General features: G+C 42.0%; 1 protein-coding gene across 2 annotated transcripts in view; it reads left to right on the forward strand.

The window, feature by feature from the left end:
- Positions 1–19,202, forward strand: part of CLTB (clathrin light chain B) — a 32,194-nt gene extending 12,992 nt beyond the window's left edge. The window contains exons 2-6 of one of the 2 annotated variants that reach the window (XM_073651389.1): positions 8,168–8,217; positions 12,939–13,056; positions 13,284–13,395; positions 16,499–16,552; positions 18,617–19,202. In XM_073651389.1, the coding sequence (XP_073507490.1) occupies positions 8,168–8,217; positions 12,939–13,056; positions 13,284–13,395; positions 16,499–16,552; positions 18,617–18,788 (506 nt within the window). In that variant the 3' untranslated portion in view covers positions 18,789–19,202. The remainder of the gene's footprint in view (positions 1–8,167; positions 8,218–12,938; positions 13,057–13,283; positions 13,396–16,498; positions 16,553–18,616) is intronic. The other variant, XM_073651390.1, reaches the window with a different exon arrangement.
- The last annotated feature ends 2,583 nt before the right edge of the window (positions 19,203–21,785 follow it).

Here is a 21,785-nt window from a genome sequence, read left to right on the forward strand (position 1 = left end):
CGACCTCACAGCAGGGGCCTGATCGCTGCAAAGTGTCACACATAGCGACATCTCTGGTGAGGTCGCTGTTGCGTCGCCAAAACCGTGACTCAGCAGCGATCTCGCTAGCGATCTCGCTATGTGAGACTGGGGCTTAAGAGACATAATAGCTGTCTACAAATATCTGAAGGGAGGTCACAGTGTAGAGGGATCATTCTTATTCTCATTTGCACATGGAAACACGAGAAGCAATGGGATGAAACTGAATGGGAGAAGATACAGATTAGATATTAGAAAAACTTTTAGACAGTGAGGGTGATTAATGAGTGGAACAGGCTGCCACGAGAGGTGGTGAGTTCTTCAATGAAAGTCTTCAAATAGAGGCTGGACAGACATCTGTCTGAGATGGTTTAGTGAATCCTGCATTGAGCAGGGGGTTGGACACGATGATCCTGGAGGTCCCCTCCAACTCTAAGACCGGAGTCACCCTAGTGTATACCATCCAATGCGATATGCTAATGACACTCGGCTCCTCCTCTGCTGCGAGTTTTGAGCCGAGTGTCAGTGCTCTGTGCTCCGATCCTCTCGCATGAGAGAATCGCAGCACAGCTGCAGAGGAGATGGAGAAAATAATTTCTCAGTCTCCTCTGTTGCTGGCGTCTGCGGGAATCGCACTGCACTTGGAGGACATCTGAGTGCAGGGCAATGTTTCACACGCACCCATAGACTTGAATTGGGCGTGTGCGATCTGATTCTTGCAGCATGCTGCGATTGTTTTGACATGCTGTATCGGCATGAGAAAATAATCGCACATGTGAGCTGCCCCATAGTTTAACATTGGGCCGAGAGCAATCTGATTTTGTGAGCGAGCCCTAACATTCTCTGATAACATGGAGCCTGCTGTAAACTCTTCCTGAAAGCACAGGCTGAAGTCTAAAAAAAAGCCCCAGTGGTCAGTGTGAAAATTACCATTTAAAAAAAATATATATATTAAAAAAAAAAAAAAAATGGCAATGTATGTAACCCAAAAGTCTGAATTAAACGATGGGTCATTTTCTGATGATACTTCTTTTAAATGTGATTATTGCACTCTTATTTTTTAAGGCTGACAATATTTGGTCTAGAAGGTAAATGGCAGGTAAAGGTATATGTCATTGCTAACGCCCTAGCCCTAAAGTAAACCTGGGGGGAGCTATGAATCAGTGATTAAATCTAACCAGGGACAGCATTTGCATGAGTGTTCTCTGTGTTGTGTGGGATGGTCTTCCCACAGAACTGGTTGGTTAGCTTTTTTTATACAATTTATAGGAGCGTATATTTGTGTGCTCGTGATGAGATGGTTGGTGACAGCCCTTGCAGAGACAGATAGGAGTAAATGCAGTTCATGTTTAGCACTGTGGGATATGATGGGAACGTATAAATACCAGCAAATTAATAATTAATAGATTTACTATTAATTTGCTGTTCTACAACAAATCAGCAGACATGAAAATTGGCAGCAACAAAAAACAACAGTATTATGTGCATCACTGCAATATTTCTAAACAAAATGAGTCTCGGGTGGATTACAAATGAATCTGGCAACTTCCCTAGGGCTCATTCAGACGCCCGTGCCAATCGGTCCGATCTCAGACCACAGTGCACTGACTGGCTGCAGCTCTCCCGACTCGAGTGGGACAGCCTCATAGAAATACATGAAGCTGTCATGCTCCGGTTGGAAAAGTCACAGCCAGTCCCTGCATTGTGGTCCAAGATTCACGGACGACATGTCTGTTTTTTTTAACTGCTTGTAATCCCCATAATAGAACAATTCTAAAGCCGCTTTTTTAACACTCTGCTTTGTGCCTTACTTCTGTTATTCCTCTTTGAAATTTTGGAATAAAATTTCACAATTAAAATAAAATGTCACCATTCCGCTAGTCAAAGGGCGAGTGTCCATACAAAGTCTGAGTCTGAAAATGTCAGCACTGATTGGACAGTGTAGTATCAGACTGTGTAGGGACAAACACTTATTATAAGGGGACTGGTAACACCTAATGTCACGGGTGTGTCAGAAGTGACACAGTGGCCCTGCAGTTGGTTGCAGGAGATCTCTACGTTTGACATTACAGACTCCTTCCTAGAGGCTGTCTCTAGGACCCAGTGGCTATCTTCCTCTGGCTAATTAACACCCTGGCCTGGGTGTATAAATACCTGCTGTGTGTCAGAGGGAGGTGCCGGTGATATTCATTACTCCTTGTGAAGGCTTGAGCGAGAGCAGCACTTCTTCCTCTCTGGTGCTTGAGGACGTGTGCACATTTGTCTGGAGTAGTCTAAAGCTAAGCAATTTTCCCTTGTTTGTTCTCCCTTGTTGTCTTTAGTGTTCAGTGGGGATTGACTAGTGCTCATCCCCTTCCTTCCCTAGGCAGGGTCAAACACCAGGGAAAGACAGGGCGAGGAACTTGTGCGGCGATTGGTGAAGAGCCAATATAGGGACGTTAGGGGAGACTGTTCTATTCTATCAGCCAATAGGTCTCCACTCACCCCTTTCCCTAGAGTCTGGGCTTCGTTTCCCTCTTCCCTTTGTGTTGCACTAAGTCTTTCCCACACTTTGCAATGGGCTGTGGAGTCGGTGTCGGTATAAAATGGACCGACTCCTAAAATATATAATAAATTGGGTGCAGTAGATCAATGCAGTTTGTGGGGAATATTTTTTCATAGGAATTTGGGAAAGTTATGAAATGTCCTATAAATGGCTGTTTTATTCCTGATCTAAGGCTACATTCACACACAGCGTTTTTGCTGCGTTTTGAGGATACGTTTTTCAGCTGCAAAAGCAGATCAGCTTTTTAAAAAACCGCATCACCTGAAAGGTTTTTGAGCTCATAGATAATGTTTTCAATAGCAAAAGCAGATTAGAAAAACGCCGAACAAACTGACAAGCTCATTCTTTGTGAGGATCCGTTTTTGAGCCCAAAAACGGATCCTCACAAAACGATGTGTCTGAATGTCATATCTTGAAACCCATTGACTTTGCTGGGATGCCCAGAGACACTGCATTTTACTGCAAAAAACGGATCCGCAAAAACGCTGTGTGTGAATCATGGCCGTAGCCAGCGGGGGGGGGGGGGGGCAGCTGCCCCCCCAGAAGCAGTGGCACTGACCTATCAAAACTCACTTGTATGCTGCAGTGCTCCCGTCCTGCACCGGCTCCAGACTGTAGGGGGCAATCTCCCCTCATCTGTCCTGTCTTCTGCCGTTTTCACCAGAGAGAGTATTCCAATATATATATATATATATATATATATATATATATATATATATATATATATATATATTATATTATATTATATTATATTATATTATATTATATTATATTATATTATATTATATTCTATTCTAAATATCTTGATTATTGTATCATAAAAATGATTAAATGTCTGATGTTCACATTGTACTACAATACATTTTTCACTTAAATATTAGCAATATATGTGGGATTCGGAGTCAGAAGTCAGGGAAATTGAGGAGTCAGAGTCGCAAGTTTAGCTTACCGACTCCACAGCCCTGCTTTGCATGACACCTAATTGTCAATGTGTTCATGCATTTCCAAGAGCAATGACAGGACACTTTGAGAAGAGATGCTCCAGAATACTTGTATAGGAACAACAAATCATTTCTAAAACTGACTTGTCAAGACAACTGACAGGTGATCTTTAATTTTCCACTTTATGCATCTAATTTTACAGTCTTTATATGTATAGATGACCAATAAGGGAAAAAATGTCCCAGGAACAAAAAATGCAACAATGTCTTTAAGATTTTAAGAAAAACATTACTTTTATTGTATTAGATTAAAAAGATTTTTATATCTACACAATACAATTCAACCAAATTCAGACACAAAACAGGACAAACAAACGGTTGATGGGTGAGCTAATCGTAATAAATATAGGTACATGTGTGCATGGACATACCAAATGTAGAAAACCATGAAGTGCTTATCAATTTACTAGTCTACTAATGCCCAGAGATTGGGCTTCAAACATATATTAATAATAGGAAGGTACGTTACAGTAAAGGCCCCTGTAAAAGTCAAGTTAGTAATTCATAGTGATTTTAAAGGAGAAGTATAAATCGGGGATTACATGTGACATGCACACAAAAAGAGTTAATAGTAATACATGGATATGATCAGCTCACCCACCAAGAGACCCGACACGTTTCACCACAGCTTCATCAGGGGTCTTTATGTGTAATACAGCCATTCTTCTTTGCTGCTGAACACTAATACAATATTCTTATTGGCAAATCCTTACTTTAATCCAAAATTCCATGTAAATGTGGAACAAAATTCTATTAATTTATGTGACGAAGTATAACAGTTTCAAAGGTGGTCTCCATTCATTGAGAATACTGCTTTCAATGCTGGTTCTTAATATTGCTGGTTTTACTTCATCCAAGCTGAGATTTGGATCTCCCACAGTGCACTGTTGTCTGGTAGCTGGACAGTCGCAGAAATGAGTATACAGGTTTTTTTTATTTTTAACTTTTTAATTTTTTTTTTTTTTTACTATAGATGCTGCATTTAAAGCATCTAAGTTGGTCACACAATATAAATTGATGCCGGTTGCATGGATTTATATAGTGTGACCAACTTGTCAAGCACTTTTCCAAGTAATGCTCAAAATCGCTTGGAAAACTGCTTGAAAAAAACGCATGCGAAAACGCATGTAAAAACGCTGAAGAAATGCTTCTCTCTGGTAGAAAAAGCGCATGTAAATCTGCATGCGTTTTTTTCTGCCAGAGAGAGGCAAAAACGCTCTGCATCAGATCTGCTATGTGGGCACATAGCCTTACAACGCTATTAACCTGCAGATTAACCCCATATCTGCAGGTTAATAGTGTTTTTTGACATAACAGGTTCCCTTTAAATATTGGAAACTCAATCATACTCACCTACTTGCACACATCTGGTTCAAGCACAAAAATTTTTTCTACACAAGAGGTAGAGAAGTCACTGACTGTTGCACCAGTAGGACCGATGCCACCTGTGCCATAGACACAGTCTACACTTTGTGCAAATGTAATAGCTTAGATAAATTGACCCCAGTTCATTAAGAGGCACAGGCGACATGCCATCATCCTGCCCTAGCTATGCCAAAATGGGTGGAAGTGGGAGAAACTGGCTTGAAACGCCAAAAGTCAAACGACGATTTTTTTGCACAACTTCACATTGCTCAAAAATGTTGCCACTTTTCAAAGCCAGAATTTGGGCGAAATTGCTTGAATGAGTTCAGATGATATGTATATCATATTCCAGGAGGTCAATATTTGGATGCTAATTGGAAAATATAGTTGTTGCCCTTAGCTGCCAAACAGTGGAATACTTCCTCTTCCTAAACTGCAGAAAAATGACATCTATAAAGTGATATGTCGACCTCCTTGATTTTTCTCTGTGGCGTTTCAGAGAAAAATTCTGTTGCAATTGTGGACGGGGGTGCCATAGTCTAACCAGTATGTCCCCACCAGCTTCCTCCCACCTGCTCAGGTAAACTGACAAGTCTCCCCTATACACAGATTGGGAAAGGCCTGAAATGTAACTGAGCTGGCAGAGAGAAGTCGGCAAAGACATACGGTACCTCGTCCTCAGCCTTGGTGTCAGCTATGTTTTCCCGAATGAAGGAGCCAGTCTATGATTTATGCTGCCCATGTTTCGGGTTGTGAAAAAATCAGCTGACAGGTCCCCTTTAATTGCTTTTCCCACTGCTTCCTATAGCAATTCTGTCATGTAGCTAGAAAGGACCTTGAGGTTTACAGATAAGGAATGCCTTCTAAAGCAAACACTCTTTATAGTTATTTTCTCCTTGCCTTTTATGGCCCCAATACAGTCCTTTCCTTTTGGAAACCACTTGTCCAAGACCTGATATTTCATTATCAGATAGAAGATTTCATTGGTGAAGTGTATGTTCTCGGATCACCATTGATTTCCTCTATTAAGTCAATGATCCCTTTCGTACTGCAGAGATCATTTTGACTGTAGGTGCCAAATGAGCCAATTATGTCTATAAAGCCGTTTTTTCAGATGTTTTTTCATTCTGCCAGTGTTTTTCATGTGTGGAAAAAAAAAATGGTAGTGGTGTCATCAGTGTTTTGCATTTGTGTCATCAGTGATTTTCACATATGGATAAATACGGTAAATTAAAATAAATGACAAAGCTTCTCCTTTCCATTATAATGTTAAACAGATGCCATCAGTGTATTTTTCGTGAACACCTTGACTTTTAGGCTATGTGCACACGATGTAGAAATGAAGCAGAAAATTTCTGCAGCATTTCTGCATCTCCCTGGCAGAAAAAAACGCATGCGGATTGTACATGCGTTTTTCCTGCGGAATACATGCGGATTCACATGCGTTTCCGCATGTGGATTGACAAGCGCTTTCCAGGCGATTTTAGCATCACCTGGAAAGTGCTTGACAACTTGGTCACACTGTACAAATCCATGCAAACGGCATGGATTTATATAGTGTGACCGTATAAGAATGTTTAAAAATAAAAAAATAAAGCTATACTTTACCCTCTGATGCCCCGTCGTGTGCTGCCGCGTTCGTTCCTGGCTTGTTCCTGGCTGCCGGGATATCGCGAGACACTGCGCTGAAGGGCCTGCGGTCACATGACTGTGACGTCACAGAAGGTCCTTCAGTCTTGCACGCGAGCAGAGGGAAGGAGACCGGGGGCCGTCAGAAGGTGAATATATCTTTATTTTTTATTTTATTCTTGTTTTTACAGCTTTTTTATGGTACCTGGGTGTGGAGGAGAGTCTCATCTTCTCCACACTCGGGTACCATCCGCACATTACAACGCGCCAATAACGCAAGTACAAATGCAGTCTTGCGGAATTGGCGCGTTCTAATGCAAGTCAATGGCGGCAAAAACGCCGCGTTTCCGCAAAATTAATGGACATGCTGCGGATTTTTGAGCACAGCATGGGCACAGCACATGCGGATTATCATTGGGGAACATTGTTGCCCTTCTACCATGCGTTTTTAATGCGTTTCCGCCGCTGCGGAAACGCATAAAAAACGCATCGTGAGCACTCAGCTAAAATCGCTTGTCAACCCGCATGCGGAAATGCATGTGAAGAACGCTTCACATCCGCATGTATTTGGCAGGAAAAACGCATGTACAATCCGCATGTACAATCCGCATGTGTTTTTTTGTGACAGGGAGATGCAGAAACGCTCAGGAAAAAATCCTGAGCATTTCTGCATCGTGGGCACATAGCCTAAGGCTATGTGCCCACGATGCAGAAATGAAGCAGAAAATTTCTGCAGCATTTCTGCATCTCCCTGGCAGAAAAAAACGCATGCAGATTGTGCATGCGTTTTTCCTGCAGAATACATGCGGATCCACATGCGGATTCACATGCGTTTCCGCATGCAGATTGACAAGCGCTTTCCAGGTGATAGCATCACTTGGAAAGTGCTTGACAACTAGGTCACACTGTATAAATCCATGCAAACAGCATGGATTTATACAGTGTGAACCGTAAAAATTAAAACAAATAAAGCTATACTCACCCCCGAGGCCCCGGCGTGGCTGCAGCGCTCGTTCCTGTCTGGTTCCCGGCTGCCGGCATATCGCGAGACAGAGCGGTGAAGGGCCTGCGGTCACATGACTGTGACGTCACCGAAGGTCCTTCAGCGCTGCTGGCATTCAGAGAGAAGACGCCGGACAGGTGAGTATAAACTTTATTTGTTATTTTATTCTTTTTTTACAGGTACAATGGTACCCAGGTCTGGATGAGAGTCTCCTCTCCTCCAGAACTGGGTACCATCCGCACATAGAGACGCATAGAAGCCGCTTGTACAAATGTACAGTCGCGGTTTCTGTGCGTCTCAATGCAAGTCAATGGCGGGAGTTCCGCTGCGCTTCCGCAAAATTAAATGACATGCTGCAGATTTTTGTACGCAGCATAAACGCTGCGGAAAAATCCGCAGCATGTGCATAGAACATGCGGAATCCCCTTGGGGACCATGGGGTGCGGATTACCTAGCGTTTCACAAGCGTTTCCGCTGCGGAAATTCCGCAGCATAATCGCTTGAAAAACGCTACGTGGGCACTCAGCCTAAAGCATTAGTTGTAATATCAGTGCTCATTTCATGGCTTCTAATGCTGACCATGATAATGTTTGTTTTTCTTTGCAGGAGGATTTGATGACCTAGTCACCACTCCAGTTAATGGAGACTTTGACCAGGCAAGTATACATTTTATAATGGAGCTGTATCTTTGGGGATGCCCTTTTCATTTAACAAGTGGACAGCCCCATACTGGTGATTTTACTAAGTATAAGTTATTGTCAAAAGCAGGGCTGTGGAGCTAGTATAAAATGGACCGACTTCTAGAATATATAATAAATTGGGTACAGTAGTTCAATGCAGGACGTGCTGTAAATGTTTTCATAAGAATTTGGGAACGTTATGAAATGTCTGTTCTGCTCCTGATCTAAGGATCTCGGCTTTTAGTTGAGCTGAATCTGTGCTGCACTTTATGTACACGCTCAGTAGTGAGGCAGTGCTGTGGAGTCGGAGGTTTGGCTTACCGACTCCACAGCCCTGGTCAAAAGTGCTCATAAGTACCCCAAATTCCCCCCAAAGGGGCCTTACTTTCTAGCAAAAGTCGGGCCCGAACTTCTGATTTGTGGGATATTGGCATTGGGTCCCACAGCACTCTTCGGACGCTCTCTCCGTGAAAGAGTGAGAGCTTGCTCAGTATTAACCCAGCGCTGCTACGTACTTTACTAAGCTGTTACCAGACAGAAACCTCATTAGAGCAATTACTGTTTGTTAGCAGCTTAGTAATGTATGCGGCAGCCTTGGTTAAGCTGCATTTATACTCAAAGTTTATCTTGAGAGTGTTCTTAAGAACACTAGTTTCAAGATGATCTTTCAGTGTAAACAGGCTGTCGATCAACCAAGGAATGCATCCATGTAAACGGACCCTCAGTTCAAACAGCGAGATCTCACAAGATCTTTGTCTTTTATTATGAGAGGGGCCCCTGAAGTTTTTTGGATTTTGCATGCCGGGATGCCACAACTCAGGAATTCGGGCCGACTTTTGCTAAAAGGTCGGGACTTTACATAGGGCATTGGGATTAGTTATCAGCACATCTGACAGTAATTTATATTTAGTAAAATCACCAGTAAGGGGTACCCAATCTTTACCAGACCCAGACTGGTGTTAGGCACACTTTAAGGCCAAGGCCGATATTCGATACTCATTTCTATTTAGTGGCTTCTCTAAAGAGGCCAGCAGTTGTCCAATGAACAAGCAAAATGATCATTTGTAAGGTGCAATGATTTTTAAATAGGCTTAAAAATCATTATCATTCATGATGTGCACAGTATTCACCATCATTTTGTGCTCATAGAATTGTTGTCCACCAGCCACTGCTTGCATGTAGCAGGTCGCTGGTCTTTTAAGGGGGTTGTCCGGTGAAAACAAATTATTGCCTATCCACGTGATACTGGTATGGGTCCAACCCCTGGGCAAGGATATAAATAAAGCTAAATAGCCACCAGCTCACCTGTGAAATTCATAGTCCTCCCTCTATTAAGAGCTTGTTTAATGCGACAGGAATTTCAGTGGTGCTCAGCTAGAGTAAATCTGTATAGCGACAATAGAAAAATGAAAAGCAGCACTCTCTACATCCTGAGTTTAAAAGTCCTCTAATCCGAAAGTCAGGACATCTGGGACTTGCACTGATTGGGTGAACATAGAACTTTTATCCCAGTGTAGGGATTCACTCTCTCAGGTAGGCATTAGGTAGCGTTCACACAGGCAATGCAGTTTGGTCCAAACTCGCAGTTTTATTTCTTTCATAAAACTTCAGAGGATTCAAAACCCAAAACAGCCTCTTCTGGACTCGAAGGTATCACCGCAAATAAAAGTTCATTCAGCAGGCACATATGTCAGTGCGGGCTCCAACAAACAGATTAGTCCTTTCTCCTGGAGCAAACTTCATACACAGAAGAGGCCTGATTCCATCAGTCTCGGTTTCCCCTTCAACCCGAGCTCCAGGAGTTTCCAGCACCAAACAGAAGTATTCAACTCCAGGCACAGTTCACACTGAACAGGCTGCAGCTTCCACATGGTTCTCTGCAGCTTTCACACACAGACTGCTCAGCTTTCCTAGCTGGCCCTTGCAGTCTTCATTCAGAGAGAGACTCTGGCTTGTCTCTCTCCAATCTACAGGTCATATTTTGGCTGGTCACTCACCAGCTTCATCACACTTGACTCTGCTTCATTCAGCTGACTAACACACCCAGTGAGCACAGGCCCTCGTTCTTAGTCAAAGCTAGTCAGGTGTATGTAATCAAGACCTGCACTACCAGGATTTAAACATAGGCTACCTGGTTTGCTACACCAATTAAAATGGAACAGCAAAGCACATACTCGAACGCTGCTCCATTCGTGTTCTGTGGAGCTATTGAGCACTGCGCTCAGCTTTTTATGGCACCCTAACATTAGCTCACCCATCGGTCAGCCAGTTATCACAAATCCCATGGATGGTGATAACTTGTTTAAGTGGACAACCTTTTTAAACGCCGTGATGGTGCTAAATGAACCTTGCCTAAAGGAGCATTTAATACTGTCCAATTATTGCCACAATTTGCTTGTTCTTGTTTCATGTAGAATTACATGAACCCTTACAGCATTGCCACCAGCGGTATATTACAGTGCTGGCCAAAAGTATTGGCACCCCTGCAATTCTGTCAGATAATACTCAGTTTCTTCCTGAAAATGATTGCAATCACAAATTCTTTGGTATTATTCTCTTCATTTAATTTGCTTGCAAGGACAAAACACAAAAGAGAATGAAGCAAAAATCAAATCATTGATCATTTCGCACAAAACTCCAAAAAAGGGCCGGACAAAAGTATTGGCACCCTCAGCCTAATACTTGGTTGCACAACCTTTAGCCAAAATAACTGCGAACAACCGCTTCCGGTAACCATCAATGAGTTTCTTACAATGCTCTGCTGGAATTGTAGACCATTCTTCTTTGGCAAACTGCTCCAGGTCCCTGATATTTGAAGGGTGTCTTCTCCAAACTGCCATTTTGAGATCTCTCCACAGGTGTTCTATGGGATTTAGGTCTGGACTCATTGCTGGCCACCTTAGAAGTCTTCAGTGCTTTCTCTAAAACCATTTTATAGTGCTTTTGGAAGTGTGTTTTGGGTCATTGTCCTGCTGGAAGACCCACTGGGCCCTACATTATGCTGCAAAATTTGTTGGTAGTCTTCAGACTTCATAATGCCATGCACACGGTCAAGCAGTCCAGTGCCAGAGGCAGCAAAGCAACCCCAAAACATGTAGGGACCGTGTTCTTTTCTTTGAATGCCTCTCTTTTTTTTTCCTGTACACTCTATGTTGATGATTTTTTCCAAAAAGCTCTACTTTTGTCTCATCTGACCAGAGAACATTCTTCCAAAACGTTTTAGGCTTTCTCAGGTAAGTTTTGGCAAACTCCAGCCTGGCTTTTTTTATGTCTCGGGGTAAGAAGTGGGGTCTTCCTGGGTATCCTACCATACAGTCCCTTTTCATTCAGACGCCGACGGATAGTACGGGTTGACACTGTTGTACCCTCGGACTGCAGGGCAGCTTGAACTTGTTTGGATGTTAGTCGAGGTTCTTTATCCACCATCCGCACAATCTTGCATTGAAATCTCTCGTCAATTTTTCTTTTCCGTCCACATCTAGGGAGGTTAGCCACAGTGCCATGGGCTTTAAACTTCTTGATGACACTGCGCACGGAAGACACAGGAACATTCAGGTCTTTGGAGATGGACTTGTAGCCTTGAGATTGCTCATGCTTCCTCACAATTTGGTTTCTCAAGTCCTCAGACAGTTCTTTGGTCTTCTTTCTTTTCTCAATGCTCAATGTGGTACACACAAGGACACAGGACAGAGGTTGAGTCAACTTTAATCCATGTTAACTGGCAGCAAGTGTGATTTAGTTATTGCCAACACCTGTTAGGTGCCACAGGTAAGTTACAGGTGCTGTTAATTACACGAATTAGAGAAGCATCACATGATTTTTCAAAGGGTGCCAATACTTTTGTCCACCCCCTTTTTTAGGTTTGGTGTGGAATTATATCCAATTTGGCTTTAGGACAATTCTTTTTGTGTTTTTTCAATGAAGACAAATTAAATGAAGAGAATAATACCAAAGAATTTGTGATGGCAATCATTTTCAGGAAGAAACTGAGTATTATCTGACAGAATTGCAGGGGTGCCAATACTTTTGGCCAGCACTGTATGTACACCATGACAGTGAAGCAAAGAGAGAAAAGCTGAAAATATCCATGGTTTTGATTTAGATTGTACTTTACCTAGTGATTGCTATAGCAATGAATTGTTAAGTGTTGTCATATTGCTGACGTGTCATAAAAGATCGGAGTAATAAGTAGGTAATACGTGTTCTATCTTATTACATCATTCATCACCTCCTCCCCAGCTAAGAAAAAGGCTCAAGAGTTTGCAATTTTTGCAAAGGAATGTTTTTTTTCTGTAAAGGTAAAATATATATGACCAGAGATGTAACTTCAACTTGTAGGTCTCACTGCAAAATCTCCATCAGGACCCCAACTATTGCAAACCTTTAAGAGTATTGGTCTTCCCATATGGGCCAAAGGGACTTTTTGGACCTCCCCTAGGCTCCAGGGCCAGGGTGCGACCGCAACTGTGCACCTGCTTTAAATATATTATGTCCCTGTGCATGAAAATAGAGCACTTTTAACAATGTGTGGGTTTTTTTTTTTTATCTTTTTCCCCTGTTTTTTGTGTTTATTCTTCCCCCTGTAAGGCATTGAATGTTGAATTTTATCATGATGCAGAATAATTCTTTGCATTAATACTTTATGTTGATCTCTAAAATGTAACATGAGTATCATATACCTAGCCTTTCTTTTATAGGACCTTAGTGGGGCCAATGATGGATATGCCGCTATAGCCCAAGCTGATAGACTAATCCAGGAACCTGAAAGCCTTCGTAAATGGAGAGAAGAACAGAAGGTGCGCCTGGAGGAGTTGGGTAGGTTGTGACTGGACCTCTGAGTTAGATCTACAGTTTACAGGAACCTTCGAGACAGAGATAATGCTTCAAGAACAGTTAAACCAGAAGCCTAAATTTTGGGGGAAATAAAACAACTCGTTTTTATATTGCGATTTATGTGTTTTTTTTTTTGTTTGCATGAAAAAGAATTACATACCATTATTGGACTGCTCACTTTAATATTTTATGAATGTTTTCTTTTACAGATGCAGCTGCCAAGGTGACAGAACAGGAATGGAGGGAGAAGGCTAAGAAAGACCTAGAAGAATGGTACCTGCGGCAGAGTGAGCAAATAGAAAAGAATAAGGTTACAAACAGGTCAGTCACATCATTTTATCAACTCGTGCCCCAGTCATTTGACAAAGAATACAAGATTATTGTACAAGTTAAAGCAAGTCTGTCATCTACAAAGAATGAGTTACATTACTTATCCAGGCCTATAGGGAACTTGGCCCATATAAAAATCATATTTGCAGGGTAGATTTTCATGTACATTTTACATTGATTTATTACTTGGTGCCCCATTGGCATTGGGTAATGGCTCAGTGCATGCTTCCACACCCTCAATGAACTTGCTGCACACTTCCCCTTAGCTTGATTATTCTTTCTCACTTGCGCAGAGCGAGCACTCCCTCAATTGAATCCCCAGCCCTGCACTCACAAGTCAGAAGACCAATAGTGTAAGCTCAAGTAAGCTCTCATCCCTCGCTTGGTCTGCAGCGGCCGGTGGCTTCTCTGGTCGGCAGCGGCCGGTGGCTTCTCTGGTCTGCAGCCTGGATCCTGTGTGCAGCAAGCAGGCACGGCACAGAGTAAAGAGGGATGAGAGCGTGCCTACATTGACACTGTGTGAGCAAGCCTTTTAAGCTCCTGAAGTGTCACTACAGACATGCAGATCTAAGAATTCTGGGAAAGCGAGCACTGTCAATCAAGTTAAGTCGGGAGGTGCACAGCATATTGGTTGAGAGCGTAGACGTAGCCATGCCAAGGATGCAATGAGGAGCCCTCATTTACATATGAAATAACACAGTTTTTCAACTTAAGATTTTTATAGGGGCTAAGTCTCTTACAGGATTGTGCAAATAAGATTTAAAACTCGATTTAAACTATTTCTGCCCCAATATTCTACGTTGCATGTTCTCATGTCTGCACTAAACAAGAGGAAGACAGCTCTACATATGCATAGATGTAGCAGACCTGCTTCTCTTGGTGCCAGTAGAACAAACTCCTCAGAAGTGTCCATATATCTAAATAAAGGCCAATATGTAGAGTGCAGCTAATAAAACATGTCCTTAAACAATCAATTGAATGTTTAGGGTGGTTAAACAGCGCAGTTTTTATGGCAGTTTTTCAATCAGTCTTTTCAACAACGGCAGAAGTAGATGCAGCAGAAAAGAGAAGTAGAAATCCTTTAATTTGTATTTCCTATTCCTTTTAAATCCATTTACATTTAAAAATAAATAAATAAATACATGTTTACAATGGATTCAAGGATTGCGAGACTAAGTAGCTTTACATAGCATCACTATGTTATTACTATAGTTTACTTAGATAAGTATATTAACGAAATACAAAAAAAAATACCAGATATAAAAAACATAGAAAAAAACCCATAAGTAATTAAAGATTCAAGTCAGACAAAGCAACTGAGCAATCACTTGGCTTCCAGGATCTTTGGGGACCCTGATGTTGTGCACATAAACTACTAGATCTATCTTAGGGTAGATCTTGTAATGTGGAAACTGTGCTTACATATTATAAGTACTACTATAATTGTCTTGATATTAGCTATTATACTCTTTTTATTAAACTCTGCACAAGCAGATAGAATAGTACTTTGCTTCCCCCCCCTTATTTGGGACACAATTTTCTGTGATTCAATCTGCCCAGTATAAATATATCCTTACTGATAACAAGGTGGCAGAGTGGCCGCTAAATTTCTGTTCTAGGTATTGTGCATACCATCTATCAATCAGTGTCAGGCGTGCTTACAGCTGCCGCTCTCAGTGCCGTGAGTGGTGACTGTAATCGCTCTGGCACACCTGCATAATGGAATGATGCCGGCTCCTGGGAGAAATAAAGTTAATTTTCTCCTGGGTGCCGTACTTTTATAACGCTATTAACCTCCAGATTGACTCTATACGTGTAGGTTTAGGGAAGAGTAACATGGCCATATAACTGACAAACCTCGGACTGTCTGTCGGGTCTCCCGACCCGAGCGTGACAGCATGTATTTCTCTGCAGCTATCACGCATGGGTCAGCAGAGCCGACAGCCAGTCCAAGCATTGCGTTGCGATCCCTGTCCGAGTTATACGGCCTTGTGACTCTTCCCTAATAGCGTTACTAGTTTCCTTCAAGACAGCAAAATGTTTCCTGAGAGAGGCTATGTGCCCACGATGCAGAAATGCTGCCGATTTTTTTCCGCATCTCCCTGGCAGGAATTTACATGCGTTTTTCCTGCCAGGTAGAAGCGTTTGTCAAGCGTTTTTGCATGCATTTTCGCATGTGGGTTATCAAGCGCTTTGCCAAGTGATTTTAGCATCACTTGGAAAGTGCTTGACAACTTGGTCACACTATATAAATCCATGCAACCGGCATGGATTTATATAGTGTAACCAAGTTAATAGTTAAAAAAACAAAACAAACATTATACTCACCTTCTGATGGCCCCCGTCTTCTCTCCGGTGCGTCCTGGCTCCCCGGTGGCTCGCGATGGTGTAAAAGAACCTTCCATGACATCATTTAGTCATGTGACGGGTCACGCGACCGCTGACGTCAATGGTCGCATGACCTGTCACATGACTAAATGACGTCATGGAAGGTCCTTTTACACCACCGCGAGCCGCCCAAGACACCGGACGCACCGTACAGGCTTCCGGGGCCATCAGAAGGTGAGTGTAATGTTTTTTTTTAATTTTAAATTCTTTTTTTTAACAGGTACTACAGTACCCGGGTCTGCATGAGAGTCTCCACTTCTCCAGACCAGGGTACTATCCGCACATTGAATCGCTTAATGTCCCCGTGTACACATGTAGTCAAGTGGATATTATGCTCTTCATTGCAAGTCAATGGCGGCAATTACGCCGCATTTCCGCAAAATGAATGGACATGCTGCGGATTTTTTCGCAATGATGATCTATTTCCGCAGCATGTGCACAGCACATGCGGATTATTTTTGGGGACCATGGGGCACATATTACCAAGCGTTTTTTAAGCATTTTCGCTGCAGAAATTCCACGGCAAAAACGCTTGAATAACGCATAGTGGGCACGCAGCCAAAGGGATCATCACCCATTATCATGTTTCTGTATAAGAGGGTATTATTCTTTTCCTGTTACTTGCTTACACTATTTTATTACCTTTCTTCCTTATTTTCACATTTGTCTTCTCTTTCTCTTTATCTTTTTTATGCTACTAACCCAGGATTGCGGACAAAGCATTTTACCAGCAGCCTAATGCTGATGTCATTGGTTACGTGTATGTTGTGCTTGTATTATTCTCAGTATTTTGCTTAAACCTCCTGCACCAGTATGAACTAGTAATGAATTAGATTGCCATAATATAGAATTCCACTATACAGTTACTGTATACGTATTGTTTGTACACTGTAAAGGAAGTCCTTTATAGTCAGTTTCAGCTTCTTTATAGTTTCCGAATGGGAACTTACCCTCTATTAATTTAGAATTCCCAAGCAGTATATTGGAAAAAAAATGGTTTCTAAGCCAGATAACTCCTTTAGGGCTCATACTCATCTGCGTTTAAAACGGACAAATGCAATCCGATGAAAATTCGGATTGCACTCTGACTAATGTTTGTCAATGGATCTGTGTTCATCTGTGATTCTATTTCTCAGCTCGGATCACACGGAGAAAAAAAATCACAGCATGCTGCGAGTGACCATGTATATCGGACGAGACTTGCCAAAGCAATTCAGTGTGCGAGAAAAAAATTGCACAGCACACAGACCATGCGTGTGCTGTGCGATTTATACCTTCCCATCTCATAGGAAAACCGACATTTCATCAGCTGAGTACAGTAAAATCACAGCTTGAAACCGTCAGAATAGATGTAGATAGAATAAAAGAAAAAATGGCGTGGGGTCCCCCATATTATTCTTAACCAGCTGAGGGAAAGCGGACAGCTGAGGGCTGATATTTATAGTGTGGGAAGGGGGTAATAAACATGGATCTTCCCAGGCTATTAATAAGAGTGGACCCCACAAAAAAATGACTCGTGGTCCCCCCTATTTTTAATAAACAGCAAAGGCTAGGCAAACAGCTGCGGGCTGATATTAATAGACTAGGAAGGGGCCATGGTTATTGGCCCTCTCTCAGACTAAGAACATCAGCCCTCAGCCGCCCCAGTAATGGTACCCACTTGCCCTGGTGCGGTAATAGTTGTGGGATTGATGTCAGCTGTTTTATGGCCACTGACATCAAGTTCAGGGGTTAGCAATGGAGTGGCGTCTATAAGACACCCCCATTACTAACTGCATAGTCAAATGTAATAAACACACAGAGTAAAGTCCTTTATTTGGGGAAAAAAATACTTTCCCCCCTCTTTTACAAATTTATTATTGAAAAATGCGAAATAATAAAACACCATATTCCTCACCTGTCTGCCATTCAGACTAGACACTGAGCTGCACGTAATAGCGCAGCATCAGTGCCTTGCGGTGATGTGAAAAAGGTGAGCGGAGTTCATAGCAGATGAAGTCCATTCACCTCACTGACATTGGCACTAGCGCCGTGAGAACACACAGTTTTTTTGTGGGGTCCTATTAATAACCAGTAAAGGCTAAGTACACAGTTGTGTGCTTATATTAATAGCCTCGGAAGATCCATGCATATTACACTCTTCCCACACTATAAACATCAGCCCCCAGCTGTCTGCTTTCCCTCAGATGGTTAAGAATAATATAGGGGAGCCCACGCCATTTTTTTGTTTAATTCATTTGTTTATTTATTAATTAAATACATGTACAGTAAGCTACACAGTCAAAGCACTGATTATATAGCTCACTCACATTTTTAACTATCTCTATCTAAATATGTATTTAAGATTCTTTACTTAGAAAGCCATCTTTAAATGACAGAGAGAATTACTGTATGTAAAAGATAATGTTAAAAACGCATTGCATGCATGTCATACAGATGTCATACTGATGCTTTTTGATAAAAATCGCGTTCCACTCGGATGACACTCGTCCGACTTTTCAGGAGCGACATCGGGCCGATTTTTATAAATGCAGATGAGTGTGAGCCACAGAGTCCATTACAGTTGTAGGACAGGCTCCCAGCATACAGCACCTATACTATATTGATGTGCTTGTAGGGTAAAATAACTGCCTTGAGATTAAATATACCCCCTCTGTATGCATTTGCAGGCTTACATGGGTGTTCTATTATGGCTCTGTACAGTTAACTAATACTGTCATGTGCATGAGCCCTTTGTCCTGTGCAGAGGCTTGACCTAAATGTCTGCTATTGTACGTTGTACCTACGTTACATTGCTAACATTCCTTCTGTCTCTTCAATAAAGGGCGTCAGATGAAGCATTGGTCTCTGAGACAAAGGATGAAGAAACCGGTACTGAATGGGAACGCGTTGCGCGCCTTTGTGATTTCAACCCCAAAAGCAGCAAGCAGTCTAAAGACGTGTCCCGTCTGAGATCTGTACTTATCTCAATGAAACAGACGCCGCTGTCTCGCTAGTTTTCTCATCCAACCTCACCTACTCACCTCCCTGCTTCACACCAAAGAATCCATCCTTGCAGGTCTGAGGCTCATTCACTACTGCCCGTAATATCACCAAGATCCTGCCCCTTATACTCTCTCCTTCACATCCTTGAGAAGAACTGTAAAGCAATTGAAAGACCACATCTGATTTCCTTCAGTTACTCCATTAGGCTAATGTTTGGTAAATGGAGGCAGTGTTAATGGGAGCATGCGGTGGCCGTGAGCTTTTGTGTGGGGAGATTTATGTCCTTTTTTTTTTTTTTTTTTTTTTTTTTTTAATTTCCTTAGTCTGTGTGCCTGGCTTTTAACAATGCTTGTCCATATATTTTACTTAAGGTGGAAATGAAAAGCTTGTTTGCAAGAAGATTGCACATTAAACTGTTAAACAAATGGGGTTACAAATGTACTGTAATTTCCCATGATGCGGGGTTAAATAAATCTATGCACATACTGTATGATGCACAATACAAAGGAAACAAACTGGTCAGAAAATATCACACACTACACTATCAATAAATATCTTTGTCTTAACAGAAACTACTTTTCTGAAAATTACATAACAATATTTAAAGGGTTGTCTTACTGAATAGGTGAAGAATATTGTCGCTGGGGGTCCAACTACTGGGACCCCCACATCCCAAGACCAGGTACATTTTCATTGAAAGGTTATTTTAAATTTTACAATAATCTTGCAGTGTAAACAGGCTGCGGATCACCTGATGAATGCGCAAAGCGCTCGATCATCGGGTGATATGAGCCTGTGCGCTGTACAAAAGATCATAGTTCTCAGCAGCGCATCCTCCACAGCCTATGTGCACTGAGTGATCTATCATAGGTTACTCCGTGCTCTGTTACCGCGGTCTGCCTGTGTAAACAGTCTATGAAGCGACCGCTGATCAGTAATATTTACCAATCAGAGGTTGTTTAGGTCAACTGGTGGGTCTCTGTAAATGGTCCTTAAATCCCTTGTAAAGTGTAATAAACCGTAAATCAGTGCGCACGTATGACCACCGATATTCCTATAGAAGTGCATGGGGCAATGGTCATGCATTTTCACTACCACTATTTACACAGGGGAATTTGGAACCCTTAGAATAGTAGTTGGTCCAGAGGCAGAGGTTGGACCCTCAGCAGTCACATACATTTATCACCAAATATGTAGATACATGGAAAAAATACCTTTCATATGATATACATTTTTTTTACAAAGGAGACCTGAAGCAACTTTGCAAGTGTACATACACCGGGCGAAATAAGTATTGAACACGTCACCAATTTTTAAGTAAATCTATTTTTAAAGGTGCTATTGACATGAAATTCTTACCAGATGTCGGTAACAAACCATCCAATCCACACAGGCAAAGAAATCAAACCATAAATGTCCATATATTAAATTCTGTGTAATAATGCGTTTAGAAATATATTTACTTAGAAAATTGGTGACATATTCCATACTTATTTCACCCCTGTAGCCTTTAATAGGCTTCTCCAAGATATAATATACTTACCGTCTGTATTATTTTTGCCCATCGATATCCTTTATTTTTGGTGTTGATTAGGCCACAGTGATATTAGGTCTGTAATGACGTATATGCCACAACAGTCATTGGATGAGGCATATGACATTGCGTCACCATAGTGGTCTCCTATAATACAGGGGTACTGGCTGCAAGGGAAAGAAGAATTTCTGATGGTAAGTATTCTTTTCTTTATTTTAGACCTTCTCACAATGCACTTCATGATCTGCTGCCTATATCAATTATCCAAGAAAAACAGTGATATTTAAAGGGGTTCAGTGAGAAATAAGGAATATGAAAAAATACACTATTACAAATAAGTTGACAAATTTTTTTATGATTTATATAAGCTCATGTTGTTTAATGGGCAATTATTAGGTTTATTAAAAATGGCTGCCAGCATGTTGGTAAACGCAAAACCTGTCCTAACCCAAGAGCAGGACGAGTTGTGGCAATACAGAAAGCTCCAAACCTTTGTAAGCCTACCGCCGTCTTTATTTTTATTATTTCATTTTTTTTATTTCCCGGAAAACCCCTTTAAGATTTAAGTTTGCCTGTGACATTAAAGTCTGATTCTAATTCAGTACTGACATAGACATAGAATGATGAGTATAACATAACATGGACCTGGATGGGGGACCATGTCTGCAATATGGTGGACCTGGATGGGAGACCTGGACGGGGGGGACCATGTCTGCAATATGGGAGACCTGGACGGGGGGGACCATGTCTGCAATATGGGGGACCTGGACGGGAGACCGTGTCTGCAATATGGGGGAACTGGACGGGAGACTGTGTCTGCAATATGGGGGAACTGGACGGGAGACTGTGTCTGCAATATGGGGGAACTGGACTGGAGACCATGTCTACAAGATGAGGACCAGTTCAAAAGGTGTATAGAAAATAAAATGGTATCACTAAAAATGTCACTTTGTCATGCAAATAATGCGGCCCCCCAAATTAAATGTTTTTCCGTGTGCGGCCCATATGCCCAGCTGAGTTTGAGACCCCTATCCTACTTGGTGCCCTCCGTTTGCCTCCTGCTGCTTTCTCAACTGAGATCAGTGGTCGGGTCTTACTACATCAAAGATGGCCGCAGCAATGGCATAGAGAGCAGTGGTAAGTCTGAACCATGCCTCCAGAGCACAAAAAGGCAGTGTGTGGCTCAGACTAACCCCTGTGTTCCCCATAGCACTGCACAGCCATGTTGAATGAAGGAGCACTGGACTACTTGTCTAAGGAGAGGAGGGAGCAGGAGACAGACCGAGGGCACCAGGTAGAATGGACTACACATGACAAATGTACAATCACTTTTCATTGCTGCACTGGAGGAAAAAACATTGATCATCTTGAGAAATCAGAGGTGGGATACATTAGTTAGCACTGAGCAGTCAGTTCTAGGAGCTGAAAGCAGGAAAAATTGTCAAGTACAAGGATCTAAGTAACTTTAACAAAG

The sequence above is a fragment of the Phyllobates terribilis genome, unplaced genomic scaffold (genome assembly GCF_046119375.1).
Source record: "Phyllobates terribilis strain yellow unplaced genomic scaffold, ASM4611937v1 Scaffold_11__3_contigs__length_659146591, whole genome shotgun sequence".
Lineage (NCBI taxonomy): Eukaryota > Metazoa > Chordata > Amphibia > Anura > Dendrobatidae > Phyllobates > Phyllobates terribilis.